This window comes from Alosa pseudoharengus, unplaced genomic scaffold (genome assembly GCF_046254945.1).
Source record: "Alosa pseudoharengus isolate Yale_2024_CS ecotype anadromous, Long Island Sound unplaced genomic scaffold, YU_APseudo_1.1 YU_APseudo_1.1_scf_13, whole genome shotgun sequence".
NCBI classification, from domain to species: domain Eukaryota; kingdom Metazoa; phylum Chordata; class Actinopteri; order Clupeiformes; family Clupeidae; genus Alosa; species Alosa pseudoharengus.
The window spans coordinates 30,314,535-30,336,993 of NW_027468598.1; the positions used below are offsets into that span (position 1 = coordinate 30,314,535).

The 22,459-nt window shown below is 41.6% G+C and overlaps 1 protein-coding gene across 2 annotated transcripts in view; it reads left to right on the forward strand.

Moving 5' to 3' along the window:
* The window catches only part of tmprss4a (transmembrane serine protease 4a), a 115,814-nt gene extending 96,763 nt beyond the window's left edge, over nucleotides 1-19,051 (forward strand). For both annotated transcript variants that reach the window (XM_076282817.1, XM_076282816.1), the window contains exons 2-13: nucleotides 5,784-5,841; nucleotides 6,252-6,395; nucleotides 7,236-7,388; nucleotides 7,782-7,908; nucleotides 9,677-9,790; nucleotides 11,719-11,762; nucleotides 13,402-13,567; nucleotides 14,360-14,526; nucleotides 15,114-15,209; nucleotides 15,491-15,633; nucleotides 16,021-16,170; nucleotides 17,986-19,051. In XM_076282817.1, the coding sequence (XP_076138932.1) occupies nucleotides 6,284-6,395; nucleotides 7,236-7,388; nucleotides 7,782-7,908; nucleotides 9,677-9,790; nucleotides 11,719-11,762; nucleotides 13,402-13,567; nucleotides 14,360-14,526; nucleotides 15,114-15,209; nucleotides 15,491-15,633; nucleotides 16,021-16,170; nucleotides 17,986-17,991 (1,278 nt within the window). In that variant the 5' untranslated portion in view covers nucleotides 5,784-5,841; nucleotides 6,252-6,283 and the 3' untranslated portion in view covers nucleotides 17,992-19,051. The remainder of the gene's footprint in view (nucleotides 1-5,783; nucleotides 5,842-6,251; nucleotides 6,396-7,235; nucleotides 7,389-7,781; nucleotides 7,909-9,676; nucleotides 9,791-11,718; nucleotides 11,763-13,401; nucleotides 13,568-14,359; nucleotides 14,527-15,113; nucleotides 15,210-15,490; nucleotides 15,634-16,020; nucleotides 16,171-17,985) is intronic.
* Nucleotides 19,052-22,459: the final 3,408 nt, after the last annotated feature.

Genomic DNA, 22,459 nt, shown 5'->3' on the forward strand with positions numbered 1-22,459 from the left:
ACCTCTCAAAAGAGTTTATTCACCAATTGCAACTTTTAACATTCAAAAAACACAACATTCACAATATGTACACTCATCAACACTCAAGGAACCATTTACCATAATACCCCTGGTATTGTTATAAACATTGGACAATAACCTCCACCATCATCAAACTGTTCTGAATGCCTTTTTAAAAAAAAAAAAAAAAAATCTGATACCATGTCACAGTCCACCCCACCTCACCCTGATCACAGAATTCATAGTTTATCCAGCTCTTATTTTATCACTACACCCCTGACCATATACAGCACTGGACTGCATATAAAAGACAAGAGTGTGACTTATCTTCAGTTGGTACTTGCTTTGGACATTAGATGATTTACGGAGGTCAGGGAGTTGTGCTGTCAAATACTACTTGAACTGTTGTATGAATGCACCTACATGTAACATGTTTGTGATATCGATAGACATACATAAATGAAATAAATTTGAAGTTAGTTAATCACATTTCAGCAGCATCATTAAGATTTTAAAAGTGTCGTCAGGGATTGCTCAGGAAATTGTGTTTGTTTGTGTTTATATTGAAATGTATTTCCGTAATTTCCCAACTATTAGCCGCGGCTTATACATTGATTTTGTTACATTTCTTCAGCTATGAGGTTAATACACGGGGGCAGATAATATGGTATTAATATGGTTTTGTTTCTTTTAACTTGCAAAACACACTGTCCTGCGGCTTATATACAATTCAACTAATACACAGGAAATTACTGTAGCATACACTTTTGTGCAAAAAACCCCATACATTATCATTTAACCAAGGACCAAACAACCAATCACTTTATTAGTTTCCAGTTTTCGGAGCCTGGGCTGCCTACAGATACTTTGGGAATGGGCAGCTAGCGGTTGTGAAGAAAAAAATGTTATGGACTAAAATCCCTGACTGTACCTTTAAGCTTGGAATGTCATTACAATAATGACATGGGAGTATTCATCATTTAATTGTTATACTTAGTCAGAGTTATGCTTACTAATATGTTATCCACACTGTCACAGCACTATCTAAAGCTAATTTTCGATTAATTAATTAATGATACATTGCATATGAAACAGTGTGATGGGTGGATGTGAATTGTATGTTTGGTGAGACATTTACAGTCATTGCAATTTGAAATAATTAGGATCAACGTCAAAAGGATGGTCTGGGTTGCCATGACAATCAAAAACGCAAAACAACAGCAGTCTCTCTCTCATTCTTTCTTTTTCGCCCGTTAAACCAGTCTTTATCTGACCCACATGTACTACAATGACTACTCCCAGTGCAAGCAGCCTGTTTAAAATAGGTCAAACACGCTGTTACTTTCTAAAAATGTCTCTAAAACTCTCACATCTCAATTCAGGAGAGCCACGCAAGACATATAAAATTAAAAATATATTATTGTTATTAAATTGAATATCCAATGTATTAAAGCACAATATTCATTCTGGCAAATGTAGCAATGATGAAACACCTTGATCGGAATACTGCAATATAGAGATCCATTTTATTAGTTCGTTTATTTATATATATATATATTATATATATATATATATATTTCTGGCCAGTCCCTGGTTTTGGAGGAAGAGTTAGGGTTAGTATTCATTTCTTCCAAATAACTGTGTGGTTTATCAGATGCCACAATCTGACCAACATTCATCTCCTCTGGGTCAGGTTGCATTCACGTTTAGAAAGTGTCATTTTACATCCACTGTTGTGTTTGGATCCATATTGAAATGACCTTTTCACATAAACTGGACTGTCTGGTTTATAAGCCAGGCTTTGGCAGTGACCCTTTCTTCTAACAATAACACCAGGTGTTCTTAAAAAGTGTAGTGCAATGGACGCTTGCTGGACTTGGCTCTGCATGTTGATATCTGTCATAAGCTATGCATGGACTCAAGTAAGGAAGTTTTGTCTGCGGATGTAACAAGATGAGCCCAGATCAAAGCTACTTACATACAACTTACTTACATACAACTTTTCATTTCCAATCTGTAAAACAATCACTAGAGCATAAATATTATTATAAAATGATACAGCATAAGGAAAAGGTATAAGCAATAGGCAAACACAACAGGTGATTCCTATAGATGCTGTGATGATGTATTGCTCTGTAAATATAGTTCTAGGTGTTTTAGCTGACAGGTGTAGTCTTATAGACTCTATATTTGTCTGTTTATCTGTTTTGCAGTCTCTGTGAGTCATTTGGTCTACATTCTGGAAGTTCTTTCTCTTTGAATTTAAACTTGCATTCAAGCAGGAGCGGAAGTTTAACTTTGTGACTCACTCAAATTTTCCACTCTGAATTTGCGTGCGCACATTCAAAGTAGCATTCAAAACTTCTCACATTCTCACTCTCCCTCTGCGCTGCTGTATCTACTTCCCTCTGTGCATGCCGTATGTGTACATAGCTTGTTTTATTTATTCCTTAGTCTATGTAGACGGCCATCTAAATGATTTTTTAAAAGAAAAGGAGACACCCAGACAGAATAAGGACAAGATAGATAGATAGATAGATAGATAGATAGACAGATACTTTATTGATCCCCAAGGGGAAATTCAAGTATACTAGTAGACTATACCAGACTGTATCAGTTTCTCTGCTTTGTCACAGCCCTAATACGCTTTTCAGTTGCTCACATAACTGCCTTCCCATACAATGCTTTACATGGCGGCACAGTAATCCCTGGACGCTAATGTTTCCCTCACAGTCGATAAATGACACAGCCATCCTTTGTGGGGAGTCCGCGAATCGTACTATATGGGATTTTTTTTTTGTTGGGATGCGGTTACGTAAGTGCGGGGGAGGGGGAGTGTGTGATAGGGGCTAGGACAAGGGCTGAGAGTTTCACTCCTGATTGACTGATGCCAGCGGTTTCAGGGAAGATGAGGCAAACTCCCAACCCACAACTCCCCCAACCCCCGTCACTCAACTGCCCCCCCCCCCATCCCCCATCCCCCAACCCCCATCAGTCAAATGCCCTTCCCCAACCACCATCCGCCCAACCCCTTACTTTGACCACCTGACCACCTGAAACCGGTCGGGCCACATTTTTTTTCCTTCCCACACCAGTTCCGAGCCGTAGCGGGGTTACGGTCAGCCAATGCAGGGAAGGCCAGTTGAAGTGTTCTGGGACAACGTGTTATGCAAGCTGAGAAATTCCAAATACACATACTTGACACATACGCGCGCACACATACACACACACACACACATTTAATTACATTAAATTACGTTAAAACCAATAATATAATATAAACACAAACAAACAGTATATCGGACATACTCGTACACTAATGTTCATGCATCCCAAATAACATTTAGCTGGGTGTGGATGTCGTATGCCTTATGTACATACTTCTGACATTGATGTATCACTATACCACGCATTCTCATATACGTCTTAACAGCTAAGCCAGGACTTTCCACTACAGTATAGAATTTTAGTTGTGAAAAAGGAAGTCATTAAAAGGCCTTCTTGTAAAGTAACATGACGCAGACTGTGTGACGTAGACTCAGCTTAAGAGCACCTGTAGAGCAAACAAATCTCTCAGCTGAGTGCATTATGTGTGTCATTGTTACTGTTGAATGTCCTATGGGCCTACTGGCTCATGAGTGCACAGGCAACCCATATCTTCCTCAGACAAGCCTCTGGGTATACAGCAGCACCCGATGAGCGTCTGGGAGAAGGGTGGGACCCTGTTTACAGCTGGGGAGAAAACAGGAGGAACAGAGACTCGAGAATAACTGTCAGGATGCCGTCACTTGTGTCACTGTTTCTTTTAGTTTCGCTGAGTCATTACTAGTTTTGCTTGCTGGTCTCCATATTTGTATGTTCCCTCGTGACAGATGCCATGTCCACACATTGATTGTTTTTGAATGAGTTGGCAAAACCTGAACTTTTTAATTGCCACACACTTCCTGCAACAATTCTGATTGACCATCACCTGCATTGTGTAAGCGTATGTGTAAGCATACATGTTTACACGGACCCAGTTGGGTGATACACCTAGTGAATAAGTATGTTAAAGGAACCGTATGTAAGAAATGTATTTCAATTAATCATAAAATGGCCCTGATATGTCACTAGACATTAAGAAATCATGTTCACTTATATACATGATATAAATACTTATATCACTGACAACAGTAGTCCGGCCAGGATATTGTCTTTTAAAAAGTGAATTTGCAGCCCTCAACTGATGTTGATGTTGTGTTTTGGCCTGATGCACCACCCTCTACCTATCTACTAATCACAAAGTCAGTCGTGTTTCAGCATCCGGGTTGGCAACCTCGAGTCAGGGGGCAGGGGGAGGGGATACACCGCTCTACAGTATTTTGAAAGTGATTGCAGTACCAGTTTTGGCCACAATCTTACATATGGTTCCTTTAAAATGCTGAAGGATTTATGCGCATGTCAAAGTTGAATAGAGAGTTCATGTGTTGGGCATAAACAAGATGTTTAGTATCAGAGTGAACATGAAAGGAGCAGAATATAACAGATGATGCTGTTGCTAACGCTCCACCGGAAATAAATGCACAGGCTGAAACAGCCTTCCGTGGCATATAGTCCATTAGCTCAGGTCTACATGTAATCTTCATAATGCATTAAAGTATAATAGTCAAATGGATAAATGTCATTAAAAACATTAGTCAATTTACAAACAGGTTTGAGTCTATATCAAATATTTCACAATCACGCCATCTCTTTCCAACCAGCCACCGAGACACAGACACACCCACACCTACAGACACGCATGTACGTCTGTGTCTGTTCATTTCCAGACTGGGCCCAATAACTCACAGCTAGCTTATCCTAACTGCATATGAATGTCCAACTGTCGTGTAGCATTCAATGCTCTGAACCCGTTAAATATGCCCTTCTAATTGATAGGTCATAGGTCTGGTTCAAAATAGCAGAACAACGCAAACGTCAGAAATAAAACAGAAATGGGGCATCCAACAAAAGCTCTCCACAAAACATCAAGCCCCATGTGGCACTGCACAGCACTGTGTCGCATCATGTCCAGATAGGACATTCCAATTGAAAACAATGTAATTAAACTGATTTGGACATTCCTATTGAAAACAATGTAATTAAACTGATTTGGACATTCCAATTGAAAACCATGTAATTAAACTGATTTGGTCACTAACGCTCACTCACATCGCATGCGGTCAGGATGTGGTGTAAGAGGATGGCTGGAATGTTTTCTGGAGATGATGATGATCAGTCTACCTCGTCACACCATTCAGGCTGGGTATTGCTTAAACAGGCATTTTTTTCCACTTGCCAGAGTAGTCAGGCATGCCAACACCTGTCACCTGCTGAGTGACATATTGGCTCTTGCCAAAGTCCAGTTGGTACAGTTACACAAACATGTCAGTCAGCAGATTAGTAGATGTTCAATAGAGTAATATATTTATTCATTCAAACATTCATCCCTGCGTTCACGTATGAATTAATTTCATGCATCTCTTACTCTATATTGTGTAACCAACAACACTTCTCTTTCATTGGTACCCGTTTTTATATATAAACCATTCACCTTTACATTTGAATTGTTCCATTGCATCACCCACCTAATGAGTCCATGTCTGTGTGTGTGTGTGTGTGTGTGTGTGTGTGTGTGTGTGTTTGTTGGTAGTGAAGGCACAGCATAGATGAATCAAGAAATTTTATTTCTGACAAAATGGCCGCTCGCCAAACGTTCCCCGTCCTGTTTAAATAAGTGTTTGTGCTTGTGCTCTGTCCCACAGACTAACACACAAGCTGCTGAAGAGAGCTCCAGACCTCTGAACCCCACACAGGAGGAATGTAAGTCCCCTCTCATATCATTAACCACACTGTAAGCAAAGGGGGACTTGTCGAAAGCTACATCGATCCGGCTGCTGGATGCTCCCTTGTCCAAAATGCACATGGCAGGTTACACTTGGTTATTAAAGGAGAATTCCGGATGATTTTTTACATAGATCTCTATTTTTTTTTAGGTCACTGAGGTTTGCTGCAGCTAACAGCTACAGTACACTCGGGTGCATGTACATCTGTTTTTTTTTGTACCATGAACAGTTCTCACTGACCTTGAGAATCTATGTGAAAAATCGCCAGAATTCTCCTTTAATGTATTCTCTGTTTCTGACCTGCTGCAGTAGGACATATTCCCGTACAAACTCACGGGAACCCAATATTATTTTTACTGTTGACTAAGCAACTCTGTGTGTGTTTAGTTGTGGCCAGACCAGGCAGGCGCAGAAGGTCCATGTCTACCCAGGTTCCTCCAAAGAAGAAGGGTGTGTCTGTGAAGAAAGCTGTCATCACCACACTCCTTGTGCTCATCGTCTTAGCCATACTGGCTGTAGCCGCTTACTTCAGTGAGTCCCTAGCACTTTGAAATCTGTGAAAATGTAAAGTGTGTTGTAATAAAATGTATTATTATTATTATTATTATTATTATTATTATTATTATTATTATAATAATAACAACCATTATTATTTTTATTATTATTAACAACAACAACAACAATAATGATGATGATGATGATACAAATTGTTATTATCATTTTTTTAAATTATTATTAAAAAAACATCAGTAACACTTTACTTGACAGTATCAACATAAGAGTGATATGACACTGTCATGACACATGAAACCTAACCCTAATCCTAACCTTTAACCCTAATCCTATAACCCCAACCCTAACCCTAACCCTAACTCTAAACCTAACCCTAACCCTAACCCTAACCCTAAACTTAATCCTAACCTTAACTTGTTGTGATAAAAACCGAATGTCACTTAATAACAGAAGCGTTATGTCATAAACGTTTATGACTTGTTTATGACACGTTCATGACAGTGTCATGTCACTCTTATGTTGACACTGTCAAGTAAAGTGTAACCAAAACATCTCATCAACCATCTGGATCAGTGTCACCACACAGTGGAATAGGACTCAGTATGACAGGGACTAGCACTCACATCTACAGTGTGACTTTATTAATAATGAAATTAATTTCCTCATTAGCAAAAACAAATTGCTTACATTTTTGATTGTGACATTTTATGTTGAAGCCAAATTGAATGGCTTTTTAAGTGAATATTTCCTGTCAGCTGCACCATCTCAACCCCTCCCTCTCTTTGTATCTCTTTCCTCACCTTTTCCCCTCTTTCATTCTTTCTTTCTTTCTTGCTTTCTCTCTTTTTCATAACCCAGTCAAGCAGCTGATCGAAAGTAAGTACTTCTTCTGCTCCAGGTCACTCAAGTTCGTCTCTCTGGATGTGACATGCGACGGACGAGAGGACTGCTCTGGTGGAGAGGACGAGTCCTCCTGTGTGTCTTCCTTTACAAACAATGAGACATTCCCTGGTAAGATACACATACACATACACACACACATGCACATGCACATGCACACACACACACACACACACACACACACACACACACACACACACAGGCACACACACACACAGGCACACACACACACACACACACACACACACACACACACACACACACACACACAGACAGACAGACACAGACACAGACACAGACACAGACACACACACACACACACACACACACACACACACACACTCACACACACACACACACATGTACATGAATGCTGGAAGTTTTTGTTATAGCCATTGCGCCCCAGTCTTGGGCCCAAAATGTTATATTTTCACCAGCCTTTTAAACACAGATAGCATTTGTGCATCAACACCTCCTCAGTCCACCTCTCTGGTCTCTTCACAGTTCGCCTGGTGTCCAACAGCAGTGTACTACAGGTTTACACAGGGCAGTCAGGATGGAAAAGTGTTTGCGCTGAAGGCTTTAACGAGAAGCACACTCAGTTAGCCTGCAATCAGCTGGGATACACAAGGTATGACATCACATCTCATGTGCATGACCTGAAGAAGTTAAAGGGGAACTATGCAGGTTTTTTTTAGCTTAGTTTACCTTACCAGCTTGGAGCTCTGCAGAGAGACCTGCAAGCAAAAAGTGAGAAAACAGCGAAGAAATGGCCAAAACTGCATAGGGGGGCTGTAAACATGTTCTTATGTAGTTCAGCAATGGTTCCGGAAGAGTTCATGCAAATAGATTAAATGTAGAATCAGGATATAATTACTATGAAATCCCAATAAGTTAAAGAGAACATTGTTGAGGGCTTTTCCTAAATTGCCGTTTGAATAGCATGCCTCTCTATTACTCAAAGGCACATGTTTACATTTATTTAGCAGACATTTTATATACAGACTTTGTATCCCAACTTGCATATATCAATTATATTCCAAGGGCCATTGTGCCCAGAGCAATATGGGGTTAAGTGTCTTGCTCAAGGGCACAATGGTGGAAGCCGGGATTTGAACCCACAACTTTTCTGGCTACTGCATGCTAGCCCAGCTCCCTAGCCACTATGCTAACAGCGCCACTCTCCTCTAAACACAATACACCCCATTCACTGTAACTCCAACACAGCTCTCAAGTTACATAAATAAGTTTCAGTAGACCTCCCAGAAATTCAGCACCTTTAAATCACACTTAAGAGAAGTGTCCAACTGTCCATGGAGCCGATTGACTTGCTGACATGCTTTACGTAACCCACATCGGACATACTATACACTTCCAATAGAAGTGTATAGTATGTCATTTTATGGATGTACTGTACACTTTTAAAAGGGTCCTCCAATTTCAAAGTGTAACAAAGGCTTCAGCCACCCTGGAGCCTACCTTACCGTAATGTAAGGATGTCTTTATTTTGTCAGTTTAGAAGATGCCTGGTTTTGCATTAAAGGAACCATATGTAAGATTGTGGCCAAAACTGGTACTGCAATCACTTTAAAATTACTGTAGAGCGGCGTATCCCCTCCCCCTCCCCCTCCCCCTGACTCGAGGTTGCCAACCCGGATGCTGAAACACTACTGACTTTGTAATTACTAGATAGGTGAAGGGTGTCACATCAGGCCAAAACACATGACATGACAAAACACAACATCAACAGCAGTTGAGGGCTGCAACTTCACTTTTTAAATGACAATATCCTGGCCGGACTACTGTTGTCAGTGATATAAGTATTTGAAATGAACATGATTTCTTAATGTCTAGTGACTTATCAGGGCCATTTTATGATTAATTGAAATACATTTCTTACATACGGTTCCTTTCAATTGCTCTATGCATAGTTAGCTAGTAGCATGGATTCAGCCCAGAATAACAATAGCATCCAACACAATGAAACTACAGGCTACAAATGAAATGCTGACTTTGTGTGGTACTGACTGGGTTTTCTAGTATATCTAGTAGAGGATTAATTGTTGTGTGATAGCTGACTGGTTTTGTGTATTATGTAATGTCTTGAGCCTCTGAGCATCTACTCATTTGGAAGACGTGTGTAAGATACTTTCCTGATTTTGTGAGTTAATGTCCCCCTGTTGTGGCCCAGTGTACAGTAAATAAACAGTCTTCTCCAGCTAACCTTAATGTCAACACATTGTTTGTGTTTTCTGATTAGAAGCACAGACTCAAGTAAGATCTTTTGTTGATTCAGTGCCTTTTGGTCTTCTCCAACACGCCATGCTTCAGTGCAGTGTAATGCAGCGGACCTTTCCTGTATGATAGTCTCTGATGATTCTGTGTCTGTATCTCTCCAGTAAGCCAAGCTACAGCACAGTGTCCTCCCGTCTCATCTCGTCCACTCTGGGGACGTCGTTTTGTGCCGTGGGATCCAGCACTGGCAGTGCCCTGCAGAAGATAGTATCTGACCGGTAAGGCAAGGCTATGCTGTAAATACCTGTTATAAAGATATCACAAGTGAAACAGCTCTGAGGAAATCTACTCAAAGATGTTTAAATAGGAAAGCGACAGGTTGTGTTGGGTTAGAAGTAATGTTTATCAGTATTGAAGAACAACAGACTGCTCAATTGGCCAGCGTGAAAGCTAATATTTTTTAACATTAAAGGCAAACATCCATATTGACGTTTTCATAGGCTTTCTTATTATTCCTTTCTTCTCTTCCTTCTTCTTGCTTTCTTTCTTTCTTTCCTTCCTTTCTTTCTTTCTTTTTTTCTTTCTTTCTTTCTTTCCTTTCTTCTTTCTTTACAAAATAAAATAAAGACACTTTGAAATATTGTATGAGCTAATAATATCATGCCCTTCAAAACTGTAGTCTGAGAAGGTGGCTCAACTAGGCTGACGTGCCCATTGGAATAACCACAGTTAAAGAAAAAGAGAGATTATGTTAAGACATGCACTTCCCAAGGTGATGTGATACCAAGGTTCACAATATGATCACAGTGGATTGTTTTCATGTAAACAAATGGCACAAAGGATCCCAAAGACACCATACCAACAGAAAACAACATAGCCAGGACAACAAGACAAAGGGTATCTCATTTTAGTAATACAGTTTTCTACAATTGCTTAAACACTGAAATCAAAAGTATCCAACAAAGTTAGCCAATAATATATCATAATATGTGATTTGGATACATCATGTACACACTGTAAAACCTACGCTTTTCTGTCTTTCATGGGCTTCTATTTTTTTTATTTATATACAAGAGTAAACGTCATCTACATAAAAAATAACACAGGCATAAAAGTGCAGTGGTGTCATAAAAAAATAAGACACCACTGCACATTTTTCTGATGTGATCCTACTGTTGCTGAGTGACATTCGAATATGTGTGTGTGGGTGTGCGTGTGTGTGTGTGTTTGCGTGTATGTGTGTGTGTGTGTGTGTGTGTGTGTGTGTGTGTGTGTGTGTGTGTGTGTGTTTGCGTGTGTGTGTGTGTGTGTGTGTGTGTGTGTGTGTGTGTGTGTGTGTTTGTATGTGTGTTTATGTTTCTCATGGTGGGTGTGTCTACACGCAATGAGTAACTCATCCAAAACAAAACACGTCTGAAAGCCATGTCACTCATCTCATTTGGTGGGGCTTCTTATGAAGGTGGCTAATGCCAGTGTTTGTTCCGTAAGTGTTGTTTTGACGTTGTTTGCGCCCGTCACACCACTGTGTCTGCCGAGGCCGTCTCCAGTGGATACAACGCCAGAGCTGTGACTAATGGGATGTGATGGGGGCCCCAGAAACGGCGGAATCTGTCCTGCGTTACACTAGAAATTAAAGAAGCCAAATAGCCTCTGGCCTGGGAATGCTAAACTCTGATTTATTTATTCTGAACACACCTCTGCTTGCTGGCACAGAGACACACACACACAGACACACAGACACACACACACACACACATACACACACACACACACACACACACACACACACACACACACACACACACACACTCACAACTGTCTCTCTCTTCTTCAGTTCAATTGAAAGGTACTTTATTGGCAGGACAAATATTTACATTGCCAAAACAACCATACAGGAGAATGCATGGAACAAGATATTTAAATGCTTGTAAACTTACATATATTTAAACTTAAATCTCTCTCCGTCTCTGTCTCCCTGTCACTCAAAAAGCCTCATTTCACAATGACTAGAGTCCCAGAGTGTGTTTGGGTGTGGCGTGTCTGTGGTTGTTGAGGTAATGGGATTATCTGCCGCGCATGGCTGAAGAAGGCTGTCAGGCATGAGACACCAGGGAGTTGCCATTAATAGGCTGATAATTGTGGCTTTGAGTGCTGGCTTTGGGTGTAACTAACCAATTACACTTTATTTTTTATTTCTGTCTGACAGAAAAGTGTGCAGTTCGGGATCAGTTATCACATTGACCTGCTCAGGTAACCCCCCCTCTCTCCTTCTCTCTCTCTCTCCTTCTCTCTCTCCTTCTCTCTTTCTCTCTCTCTCTCTATCTGTATCTAATGCATCTTTGGCAGATCACACCACTCCCTTCTATTGTATGGAGTGTTTTTTTAAAAATGTTTAAATATGTTTATTGAGTTTATTCCTGCATGGCAACACATTTCCCAAGCTCTTCAGCTAGGGTCTCGTCACACACACACACACACACACACACACACACACACACACACACACACACACACACACAGGTAAACATCGACAAGACAAGACAGAACCAAATGTCCTTAATCACTTCATCTTGATAGTGGTGTCTCAAAACCCTAAGGAAATCGCCAAACATGGTTTGTAACACCGTGCACTGAATGCAGGCAAGTTCAGGCACATTTCAGATCAGTGTAAGATAGTGGTCTTGGAAGGAACTGAAATAGCACCTGAAAATAGGCAAGGGGAAGTAAGTAAGGCTGACACACTGACATTCAAAGCTACTCACTTCTCAACAGAGTAACTCAGAGGTTAATTATGAGAAAAGCTTGTTTAGGGCCTGATTGTATTTTGGCCACTGCAATACAGACTATACAGTACTTCCTTGTAACATTAACATTAGAAAAATGCTATCCTCATACTTGATTGGTTCCTTCATTGAGCTGAAAGTATCTAATATGAAGTTAAAGTTAATATGATTATGTTAATATGTTAAAAAAGTTAATAAAATATAAAGTTGGATCTAATATGCATTTCATATGCATAAGAAGTTGAAGTTTAACTGAAGTGACAGAAGACTGAAATAGTATGTTAAAGAAAAGCCCCACAGCTGCGTTTCAACAAGATTCAACAGGCACTTGACTTCTTGTAGTTTCTGACATACAGCCATTTATGTTATCATACAACCTGTTTAGCCTTTAGTAAGTGTTTCCATAAAATAGTCTTTAGGTCAGGGGTTTTAGTTCCTCATGATACTTGATACTGATATAGCCTGGACTCTTATATTTGCATTAATATAACAAAAATCATGATTAAATGTTTTTCTTGGTCTAGCCATTTCTACATTGGAACTGCCACTTTCAATTGCTTTTTTCAATATGAATATATTATCTGCCTTAAGAAAAACTTCCACCACATCTACATACTACAGACCGATTGAAAAAAAAAAACTGATCAAAAATATTCAGCCAGTAAGCCTAAAGTGCTGTAAAGGAAATATAAAAAAAAAAACACTGTAGTCATCCATGGGTTAAGTTAAAGTTCAGGTTTACTTTTACACGTGAGGTGTAGTCTATTGTAACATGGGAAACGCTAGCCCCTAGTGGTTGTCTCAATTTAAAGCATATAACAATAGAATGCATTTGAGCCTTTAGACCTGTGTGCTGTGCAAAGTTTACCCATGATATCAATGCTATTTGGGGAAAACAAAAATAAAAACGAAATGCTTGTACCAAGATACAGTATATGAACATGTGATATGTGATATGTGAACTATGTTAGTGAGATTCATTTCTCCTGATGTCTATGAGCTGTGGCTGTGTGTGTGTGTGTGTGTGTGTGTGTGTGTGTGTGTGTGTGTGTGTGTATGTGTCCAGAGGTGTGTGAGTAATCAGGCTGTGCTTTTGGTCTCCGCAGACTGCGGAACACGTACGGGCGGTTCGGAGCGCATCGTGGGGGGCGTGTCGACGGAGATCGAGCACTGGCCCTGGCAGGTGAGCCTGCAGCAGAACGGACAGCACACCTGCGGAGGTTCACTAGTGTCCCCACAATGGGTCGTCTCTGCTGCCCACTGCTTCTCAGGGTGAGTGGCTTACAACACACACATACACACACATACACACACACATACAGTACACACACACACACACACGCACACACACACGCACACATGTACATGCAAATGCACATGCACACCCACACACACACACACACACACACACACACACACACACACACACACACAGTACACACACACACACACACACACACACACACACACACACACACACGCACAAATGTACATGCACATGCACACGCACACACACACCAACACACGCACGCACACACACACCAACACACACACACACACACACACACACACACACACACACACACACACACACACAGACTTAACTCTACTAAAGAACACAAAAGCAACAGCTAGGGGCAATTGACACATTTACACATTGTGTACTTATTTAGCTGTGTTGCCATTTGCGCTCTCTGAATGATAATTGTTAGAAATAGTTGTTGACTTGTAGTAGTATGACAGGAAGACCTCTTTATGTTGCCATGCACACGCACACACATACGCTCACACACACACACGCTCGAACACACACACACACACGCTCGAACACACACACGCACACACACACGTAGCACACACACTTGTTGTAGTAGTACAGCAGGAAGACCTGTTTATGTTGCCATGCACACGCACACACATACGCTCACACACACACACGCTCGAACACACACACGCACACACACACGTAGCACACACACTTGTTGTAGTAGTACAGCAGGAAGACCTGTTTATGTTGCCACTGCCCTCCTGACTGGCCTCCTGTCCATCTCTCCCATGCTAAAGCTCTAAGAAGGAGCTGAGTCGATGGAGAGTGGTGTCAGGGAGGACGTACATGGGGACATCAGGAGGGTCATCCGTGGAGAAGATCATCACGCACAGCGGCTACGACCACAAGAGGAACGACTACGACATCGCTATGATGAAGCTGAGCAGCCCCATCACTGTTGGGGGTAAGTGTGCAGCACAGCGTAAGGCCAGGCACGGCCAGTTTATTTATTTAGCGCATTTCAGTCAATGTGCTTTACATAAACAAAAGCGCTGGGGTACTGTACGTACATCTGCCACACAGACGGACATGTCGTGGTTGACTCTCAACCAGTACTGGACCAATATCACCCGTCACCCTTGCGTTTCTAAATGGAGAAAGGAGTAAACAATATGGCCACAAAGTTCTACACTCTTTGCTTTCCCTTGTACCAGTAAAGTCTGACCTCTACTGGTCAAATCATGAAATTACAACAACAACAAAAAAGAGAAAAGAGGAACAGACTTCACTTCTGCAGAACTGTGTAGAGTTTGGAATGGAATGTTTTGCAAACTTACTAATGAATAGCTGCTGTGCTGCTTCAATCCCATCGACTAATAATATGACAGGTGTTGTATTGGAGGGCATGCTCACTCTTCATGCAGGTGTTGTATTGGAGGGCATGCTCACTCTTCATGCAGGTGTTGTATTGGAGGGCATGCTCACTCTTCATGCAGGTGTTGTATTGGAGGGCATGCTCACTCTTCATGCATGTGTGTTGGTTCTTGACAGATGTACGCAGGCCCGTGTGCCTCCCTCCCCACAACCAGGGCCTGATAGCTGGGGACCCTCTGGTGGTGACCGGCTGGGGGTACCTGGAGGAGAAAGGTGAGCACCTGGATCAAACACTCAATTCAAATGAGCTTTTGGTTATATTGTGATCTATCTATCTATCTATCTATCTATCTATCTATCTATCTATGTGTTGTCAACACAACTTTTACTGCATGTAATGGAATTGGTGGCCGACCCTCGTCCTCAAGAATTTAACATACACAATACACATTTCCATAGCATGTATCGAACAAAATGAAACCATACGCTTGCTTTGATGTCTTTTTCTCAATCTCGTAATCCCTGACCATCTCCTCCTGTCCTCCCTTCTCCAGGGAAAGTGTCTCCAAAGCTACAGAAGGCCGATGTGCCGCTCATAGACCGCTCCTCGTGTGCATCACCCACCATCTACGGGAGCCTGATCACACCCAGGATGATCTGTGCTGGCTACCTACAGGGCAAAGTAGATGCGTGCCAGGTGAAACATTTACAACATACTGTGTTCCTAATAAAATACCAAGCTAGTCTTCCATTACAACTATATTAGACAACCTTGATTCCATAACCATGTTATTGTTGAAGAATGTCCAGCTAAAGTACAACACACACACACACACGCACCATTACTTATTCATTTGGCTAACACTTTTATCCAGAGTGACTTACATAATGACAATTGAACAAGGCACTTAACCCCAAGTTGCTTTGGGGATACTGGCCCTCAAAATAATTGACATACGTGAGTCGTTTTCTATAAAAAAAAAGCGTCCGCCAAATAAATAAGCATATAGAATATGACACCTGTGTGACCTGGGTGTGGCTGCTTGTCTGTTTGCTGATGACCTCCTCTGTGCTGGCCTGATAGGGGGACAGTGGTGGGCCCCTGGTGTTCCTGGCTGACCGCTGGCAGCTGGTCGGCGTGGTAAGCTGGGGTGTCGGCTGCGCTCGGGAGGGAAGGCCAGGCGTCTACTGCAACGTGGACGAACTGCTGGACTGGATCCACTCAGTCATGGAGGTTAGTTGGCCGCGCACAGTTTTTAGGGATATACAGTGTGATATGTAAGGGATAATGTATAGAACGCCGGTCATTATCGGGAAATAGGTCCCGACAGGGCGAACCGGACCCCGACGCGCAGCGGAGGGGTCTTGTTCCGCCCTAAAGTGAATGGAGCATTCTATAGCATTATGAAGAGATGTGTAATAAATGTTATATATATATTTTAGTGTGATTATACTACTACTACTACTACTACTACTACTACTACTAATAATAATAATAATACATTTTATTTATAAAGTGTAACTTATTTATTACACGGCTCTTCATAGTGCTGAAGAATGCTCCTTTCACTTGAATGGGCCTTCCCAACGTTCGGCGGTCTGCTAATTCTGAATAACAGACCGCTGTCAAGGAAAATGGGCTTTGTGCTTCTAAGTCAATTCTTTCATATCACTACACAAGGATTGGAACTTCATTCAAAAGTGAAAGCAGACGGTTGATCACCTGTGTTCTAAAGAATGTTTGATTGAAGTTCAGCGTGTGTTGTTGCGAACTATTTGTTTCTCAGCAAAAGCCATGATGAAACGGTAACAAATAGGCTATAGGCCTATCCTAGGCTATGTAGGCTAAAGAGTCATATCGTGGAGAGTTTATTGTGTCGTTTTGGTAAGTAGCCGTGTAATAAGCGGGATAATGTATAAAACGCCGGTCATTGTCTGGAGATAGGTCCCTTCAGGGCGGAACAAGACCCCTCCGCTGCGCGTCGGGGTCCGGTTCGCCCTGTCGGGACCTATCTCCCGACAATGACCGGCGTTCTATACATTATCCCTTACATAGTCCTGTCAAGTCATCTTGCTGCTTTGACAGAGTTATGCTATGTGACTATGTAGGGCCCTGATTGAAATGATGGGCAAAGTGGAAAGTGGAACTAAAGTTCATCTAATAATGAGGCTTTCTAATAATCGAATCTAATCTGATAATGAGGCCAGGGGCGGAGTGGGACTCTAAATATTACCGGGAGATTTCAAGCTCCAGAGGTCTCCTCCCTGTTATCACCAGGCCTGCGGGGAGGAGCCGAGGGTAGTGAGAGAGAGAGAGAGGGGGTCTGCAATCCCACAGTCCAGACTGCTGGATGGTGCAGCAAAGAACTTATACAAACAACACTATTATGCCCTTTTTAAGCTCACAGTAATCAGCCTGGCCTCAAAACGCTACCGGCCGACTGGGAATTCTCCCAATTTTCCCAATTACCACTCCGCGACTGAACGAGGCAAAATCTATTTGCTAATTTAACACCATGAGCAAGACCCTAAGCACAAGCATCGGTGGGTCAGCCCAGGCCTCCCAGAGTTCATACACGAGAGTTCAACACTTTGCTCATTGAGTGCAATTTACCGCCCATTTAAATTGGGCCAGTTTAGTTGTTCAGTTTATGTGTAATGCATTTATATATCTTGAATAAATTAATTTTTATTACAGGGTAGAGCAGAGGATCTCAGGATTACCCATAGCATTTAACATGACTTTTTATTACAGGCTAGAGTAGAGGATCTCACTCAGGATTTCTCATAGCATTTAACATGACTTTGTAGTGCTCATATTAATAAACCAGTTTCTTAGGCCTGGTGCTGGAGCTTCTCTGCTCTACCTACCTGACAGAAGTGCAATTGCTCTGCAGAACACCCATTTAGCTAATAGCTAATTAAGAACATGGTAATGCCCCTCTTTTGGGACTAACTGCATCAGTTATAAACACGCATGTAATCAAAAGACATCCTCAGTTGCTGTTGGTTAAACAATTGAATAAGACATTGTTTTTCTTTTCCTCAGTTGTAGCCGGTGAGCAGAAGAATAATTTAAGAGGACTGAGCCATGAGGAGAGCTTCTGTGTGTGTGTGTGTGTGTGTGTGTGTGTGTGTGTGTATGTGTGTGTGTGTGTGTGTGTGTGTGTGTTCGTGTGCACATCCAACCCTCCATCCCACACACACACACGCACACACACACACACACACACACACACACACACACACACACACACACATATATATGCACACACACACACATGCACACACACACCCATACACACACACACACACACACACACACACAAGCATACACACACACACACACACACACACACACACACACACACACACACACACACACAAGCACACACACACACAAGCACACACACACAAACACACACACACACACACACACACAGTACACATGCGCATGTCATGCAGGGTGCAGAATCGCTGTGTGATGTGCTATTCAATACTACTTTCTCAGGGGAAACGTGTTGTATTATGTTTGGCCAAATAACCATAGAGGCTGCTGGGAGATTTCTCAGCCACTACTTGATCTCAGAGTGCAATGCCAACATGAAATGTTGCCATACGGGACCAGAAAGCACATAACATGTTGGCTATTCTGTATTAAAATCAACAGCACCATTTTATTTTCAGTGTGATAGGTTCAAATGCGACTTCATAAACTATTTGTGAATTTGAGCACGTAACCATCATCACTGAGAAAATCACTTTGTTGTCACTCAAGAAAATACTAGCCTTTGAAGTGTGTGTGTGTGTGTGTGAATCAGTATCGGTATTTTCGAACCATCACCATGTACGCCCTAGTGTTTTCTGTGTGCACAAAATGTGCAAATGTGGATTTAGATGTTGGTGCTCATGGAGTGGAGTTTTATGCTAGTGCGTGGTTGTGTTTCTGGTAAGCGTGTTAATATATGAAGATGAAGTGTTGTTAGTGTGTGTGTGTGTGGCAGTAGAAACGGAGTGAGACGTGTTCTTGTACATAATGTAATTAAGGAAATAATGTGTCTGTACATTTGATAAGTGGTAATGTTATAAAATAAATGATGGATTTGTCTGAATAAGTGGTTGTTTTTCATGAGTCTAAAATTCTTCAATAATAATAAAAAATATATACAAATAATAATATAATTGTCAATTAAATTAAAATAATGCAATAATTGGCTTTTTTTTTCATTTGTCTTGCAATGTGAGTAGTCAAAAGTTCAGTGTAAACTCAGCAATTCTGTCCATCATGTCATGTGAGTTATCATATCGTACCCCCCCCACAATGTTTGTCCAGCTTCAGATTAATGGGTTTAAAATTCACCTTCATATCTTGATCATATCCCCATATCATAATTCTTTTCCCTGACATTCCTTCTCATATTATTAAGTGACATTCTCTCTCTATCTCTCTCTCTCTCTCTCACTCACACACACACACACTAGCCTATTTATTGAGATCAATAAATACACACAAACACAAATCCATCATTATTTAAGCAAACTTAATTTTTTATTTTGTTATATGCACTTAGATTTTTTTTTTTTTGCCTTTTTTTTTTACAGTCCAGAGAAAGTCTACTGAGGTGCATAGTCATGATCAGAGCATTAATGACAGACATTTGTACAGAGGACACAGAGGGTCAGTACAGTAGGTGGACGGCGTACACATTCACTGTTACCGGTTAGAGGAGCAGTAGTACGGAAGCATTGTGTTGTTGAACACAGACAAGCTCACCTCAAGCAGTCGTGGACACACACACACATGGTGCAAGGCTTATAAAGAGAGAGGTCCAGCGCATGGAGTGGACACACATTAAATACATACACCTGTCAGCCTTTGTTTAACCCCAGATGGGGAGTCTTAGACAACAAGTTTATTTTCAAACAAAAGCATCCCACATGACTGGGCACCATGCTCTGGATCTCGTACCAAATGCCAAGTAGATCCAAATGGATCCACCTGCAAGTTTGGGACTAAATCCATGCCAGCGCCCCCTGTTATTTGGGATTGGCCTCCTCATCCAAGGGTGTCTGGACAGTCGATACGATGGAGGCTGTTGTCACCATGTACACCTGTGCTTGTTACTCTGTGTTGGTCTGCCTGTGTGCGTCGTTTCAGTTTGAATCCAAGGCTATATTGATTTGAGTAAAAGTGTCCAGTGCTTTGTTTATCATCTAGAAAAAAACAGTTATAGTGACCATGCACTGTATGCTTTCAAGGCATACAGATTATTAGCCTTCTCTGAGCCCACAAATAGCTTTGAGATAGTGGGGATATTATATTTTTTTAGTTAAAACAGTACAGTACCATCACAAAAGGGATAGCTCTTGTAATCTCTATGTATTTAGGTATACATATCTTGTTATATCCCTAGTGGAAATGTAGTGAGTTTCACTGCAGGGGAAGAATATAAGTCCCTTTCTGGAATGTTCCGATCTAGTCTTGTGTAGCCAGATGTGTGTCTGGAGACAACCCCAGTAAAATGTGGTCTACATGTGGGGTGGAACGACGACGGTAAACAGCATTTGAAAATTTGAAGGTAAACCAATGGGGAGACACCCAGAGGGGAGAATGGGACTAGGGGAGGCTAGAAGAACACATACATGCAGAAGGATGGGTTAGAAGAGAAAATGGCTTTTTATTTTTTTTACACATCCCCGGGCCACAGTTTCACTGTGTTGTCTCCAGACGGTGGGGTTCTGGACAGCAAGTGCCCCGTGCGGGGGCAAGTAATGAGCGGACTGCGCTGACTCTTGGCTTGGCAGTGGGTGCAGGAGCTGCTCGCCCGGGCAGTGAAATCCTTATACGAGTATCAAATTGGAGTTTACACTTTAAAGGTCATTGCTGATGTTGTTCTAATCTAGAGGTGATGAGGTCATCTCTTTAGACTAGCGAGCCAAGGGTGCTCAAGTGTTCATTTCAAACAAGCATGTACTAGTTCATTCCACAGTCCAAGACCAGAGAAATCTGCTTGCAATGGCAACATAAACAGCCCTGGCTCCCATATGGCGTGTGGTTAAATCCAAACATGTAGATATTTCAAAAGTGGCAGTGGTAGATCTATGAGTCAGGATTACATATTTTTCACCTTTATCATGTACATAAAATTTCCTCTATAGTTTTGTTAGTTTTCAGATCATAGAATCTGGAGCAAGTTTGTTAAAAAAAAGAAATTGCCCTCGGTTTGCATTATGCATCAAATAATAATGGACAGCTCATTTGTCCCACAATGCATTTCAGTAAGGATTTCATTTTTAGGGATTTCATCTCTTTCGCTTCCATTGTTTAGCCCGTTTGCTAAAACATAATGGTCAGTTCTGCCAAAAAAAGTAGATATGCATTTCGTCTTTAAAATCAGTCACTTCCCTGTGTGATGGCTGTATATAGGCAGACACTGAGACAGGGTATCAGTGAAGTAATACTTTGTACAATAAAAATACTTTCTGTTGTATACGTGCCCAGATTTATAAGTTAATACTATTGCCTGTCCTGGATGCAGTGACATACATAGTCTCCAGAAAGACAACCACTGTCGTGTACACTGGCATTGGTTGTGTACTGTACAGACATAGACAGATAGATATGGATAGATGACTGACAGATGGATAGAGAGAGAGAGAGAGAGAGAGAGAGGAAGAGGGAGAGGGAGAGTGAGAGAGAGAGAGAGAGATGGTGAAATGAGAAACAAATATATGGAGATGAAATACAGGAAAGAAAACAAATGTCTGGGAGGAAAGAGAGAGCAAGAGAGTAAGAGAAAGCAAGAGAAAGCAAGAGAGACAGAGAGAGACAGAGAGAGTTGAAGTTATGGGGATGAAATAGAGAAGCAAATTTAAGGACAACGATAGAAAGGAACTACATGAAGGGGAGGGGAGGGATATGGAGAGAATGAGAGAGCAAGTCAGAGAGAGAGAGAGAGAGAGAGAGAGAGAGAGAGAGAGGAGGGGGAGAGAGGGAAGGAGAGAGAGGGGGCGGGAGATTCCATGACTGCACTGCTGCAGTTGAAATGGGCTGGGCTGCTGCTTCTGGTGCAGAGCGCCTCTCAATCCAGACACAAGCAGCCGAGCCCAGAGAAAAATCAATCCCCACTGATGATGACAATGCACTAGATCAGACAGCAGGGGTCTGAGGCAGACTAGAGACATAACACAGTGAGAGAGAGAGAGAGAGGGAGAGAGAGAGAGAGAGAGAGAGAAGCTGCGGCTGGTGGGTGTGGATATAGGAAGGATGGAAGAAAACAGGAAGACGGGATGATAGTGTGACCTGTACATTCATTGTCCGAGCTCTTTCAGTGGGAAGACATGTTGGAGAAAGACTTGGGCAGAATAATGATGTTCGCAGAAGGTTTGAGTGTATGTAAAGTGCAAATAGACCAGAAACTAAGTAGATATGTAACATTAGGCAAGTAAATATTAAAATAAAAGAACCCCTTAAGCTTATTATCCATTTCAAGGCCAGAATCAAAACAAATGTGCTTTAACAG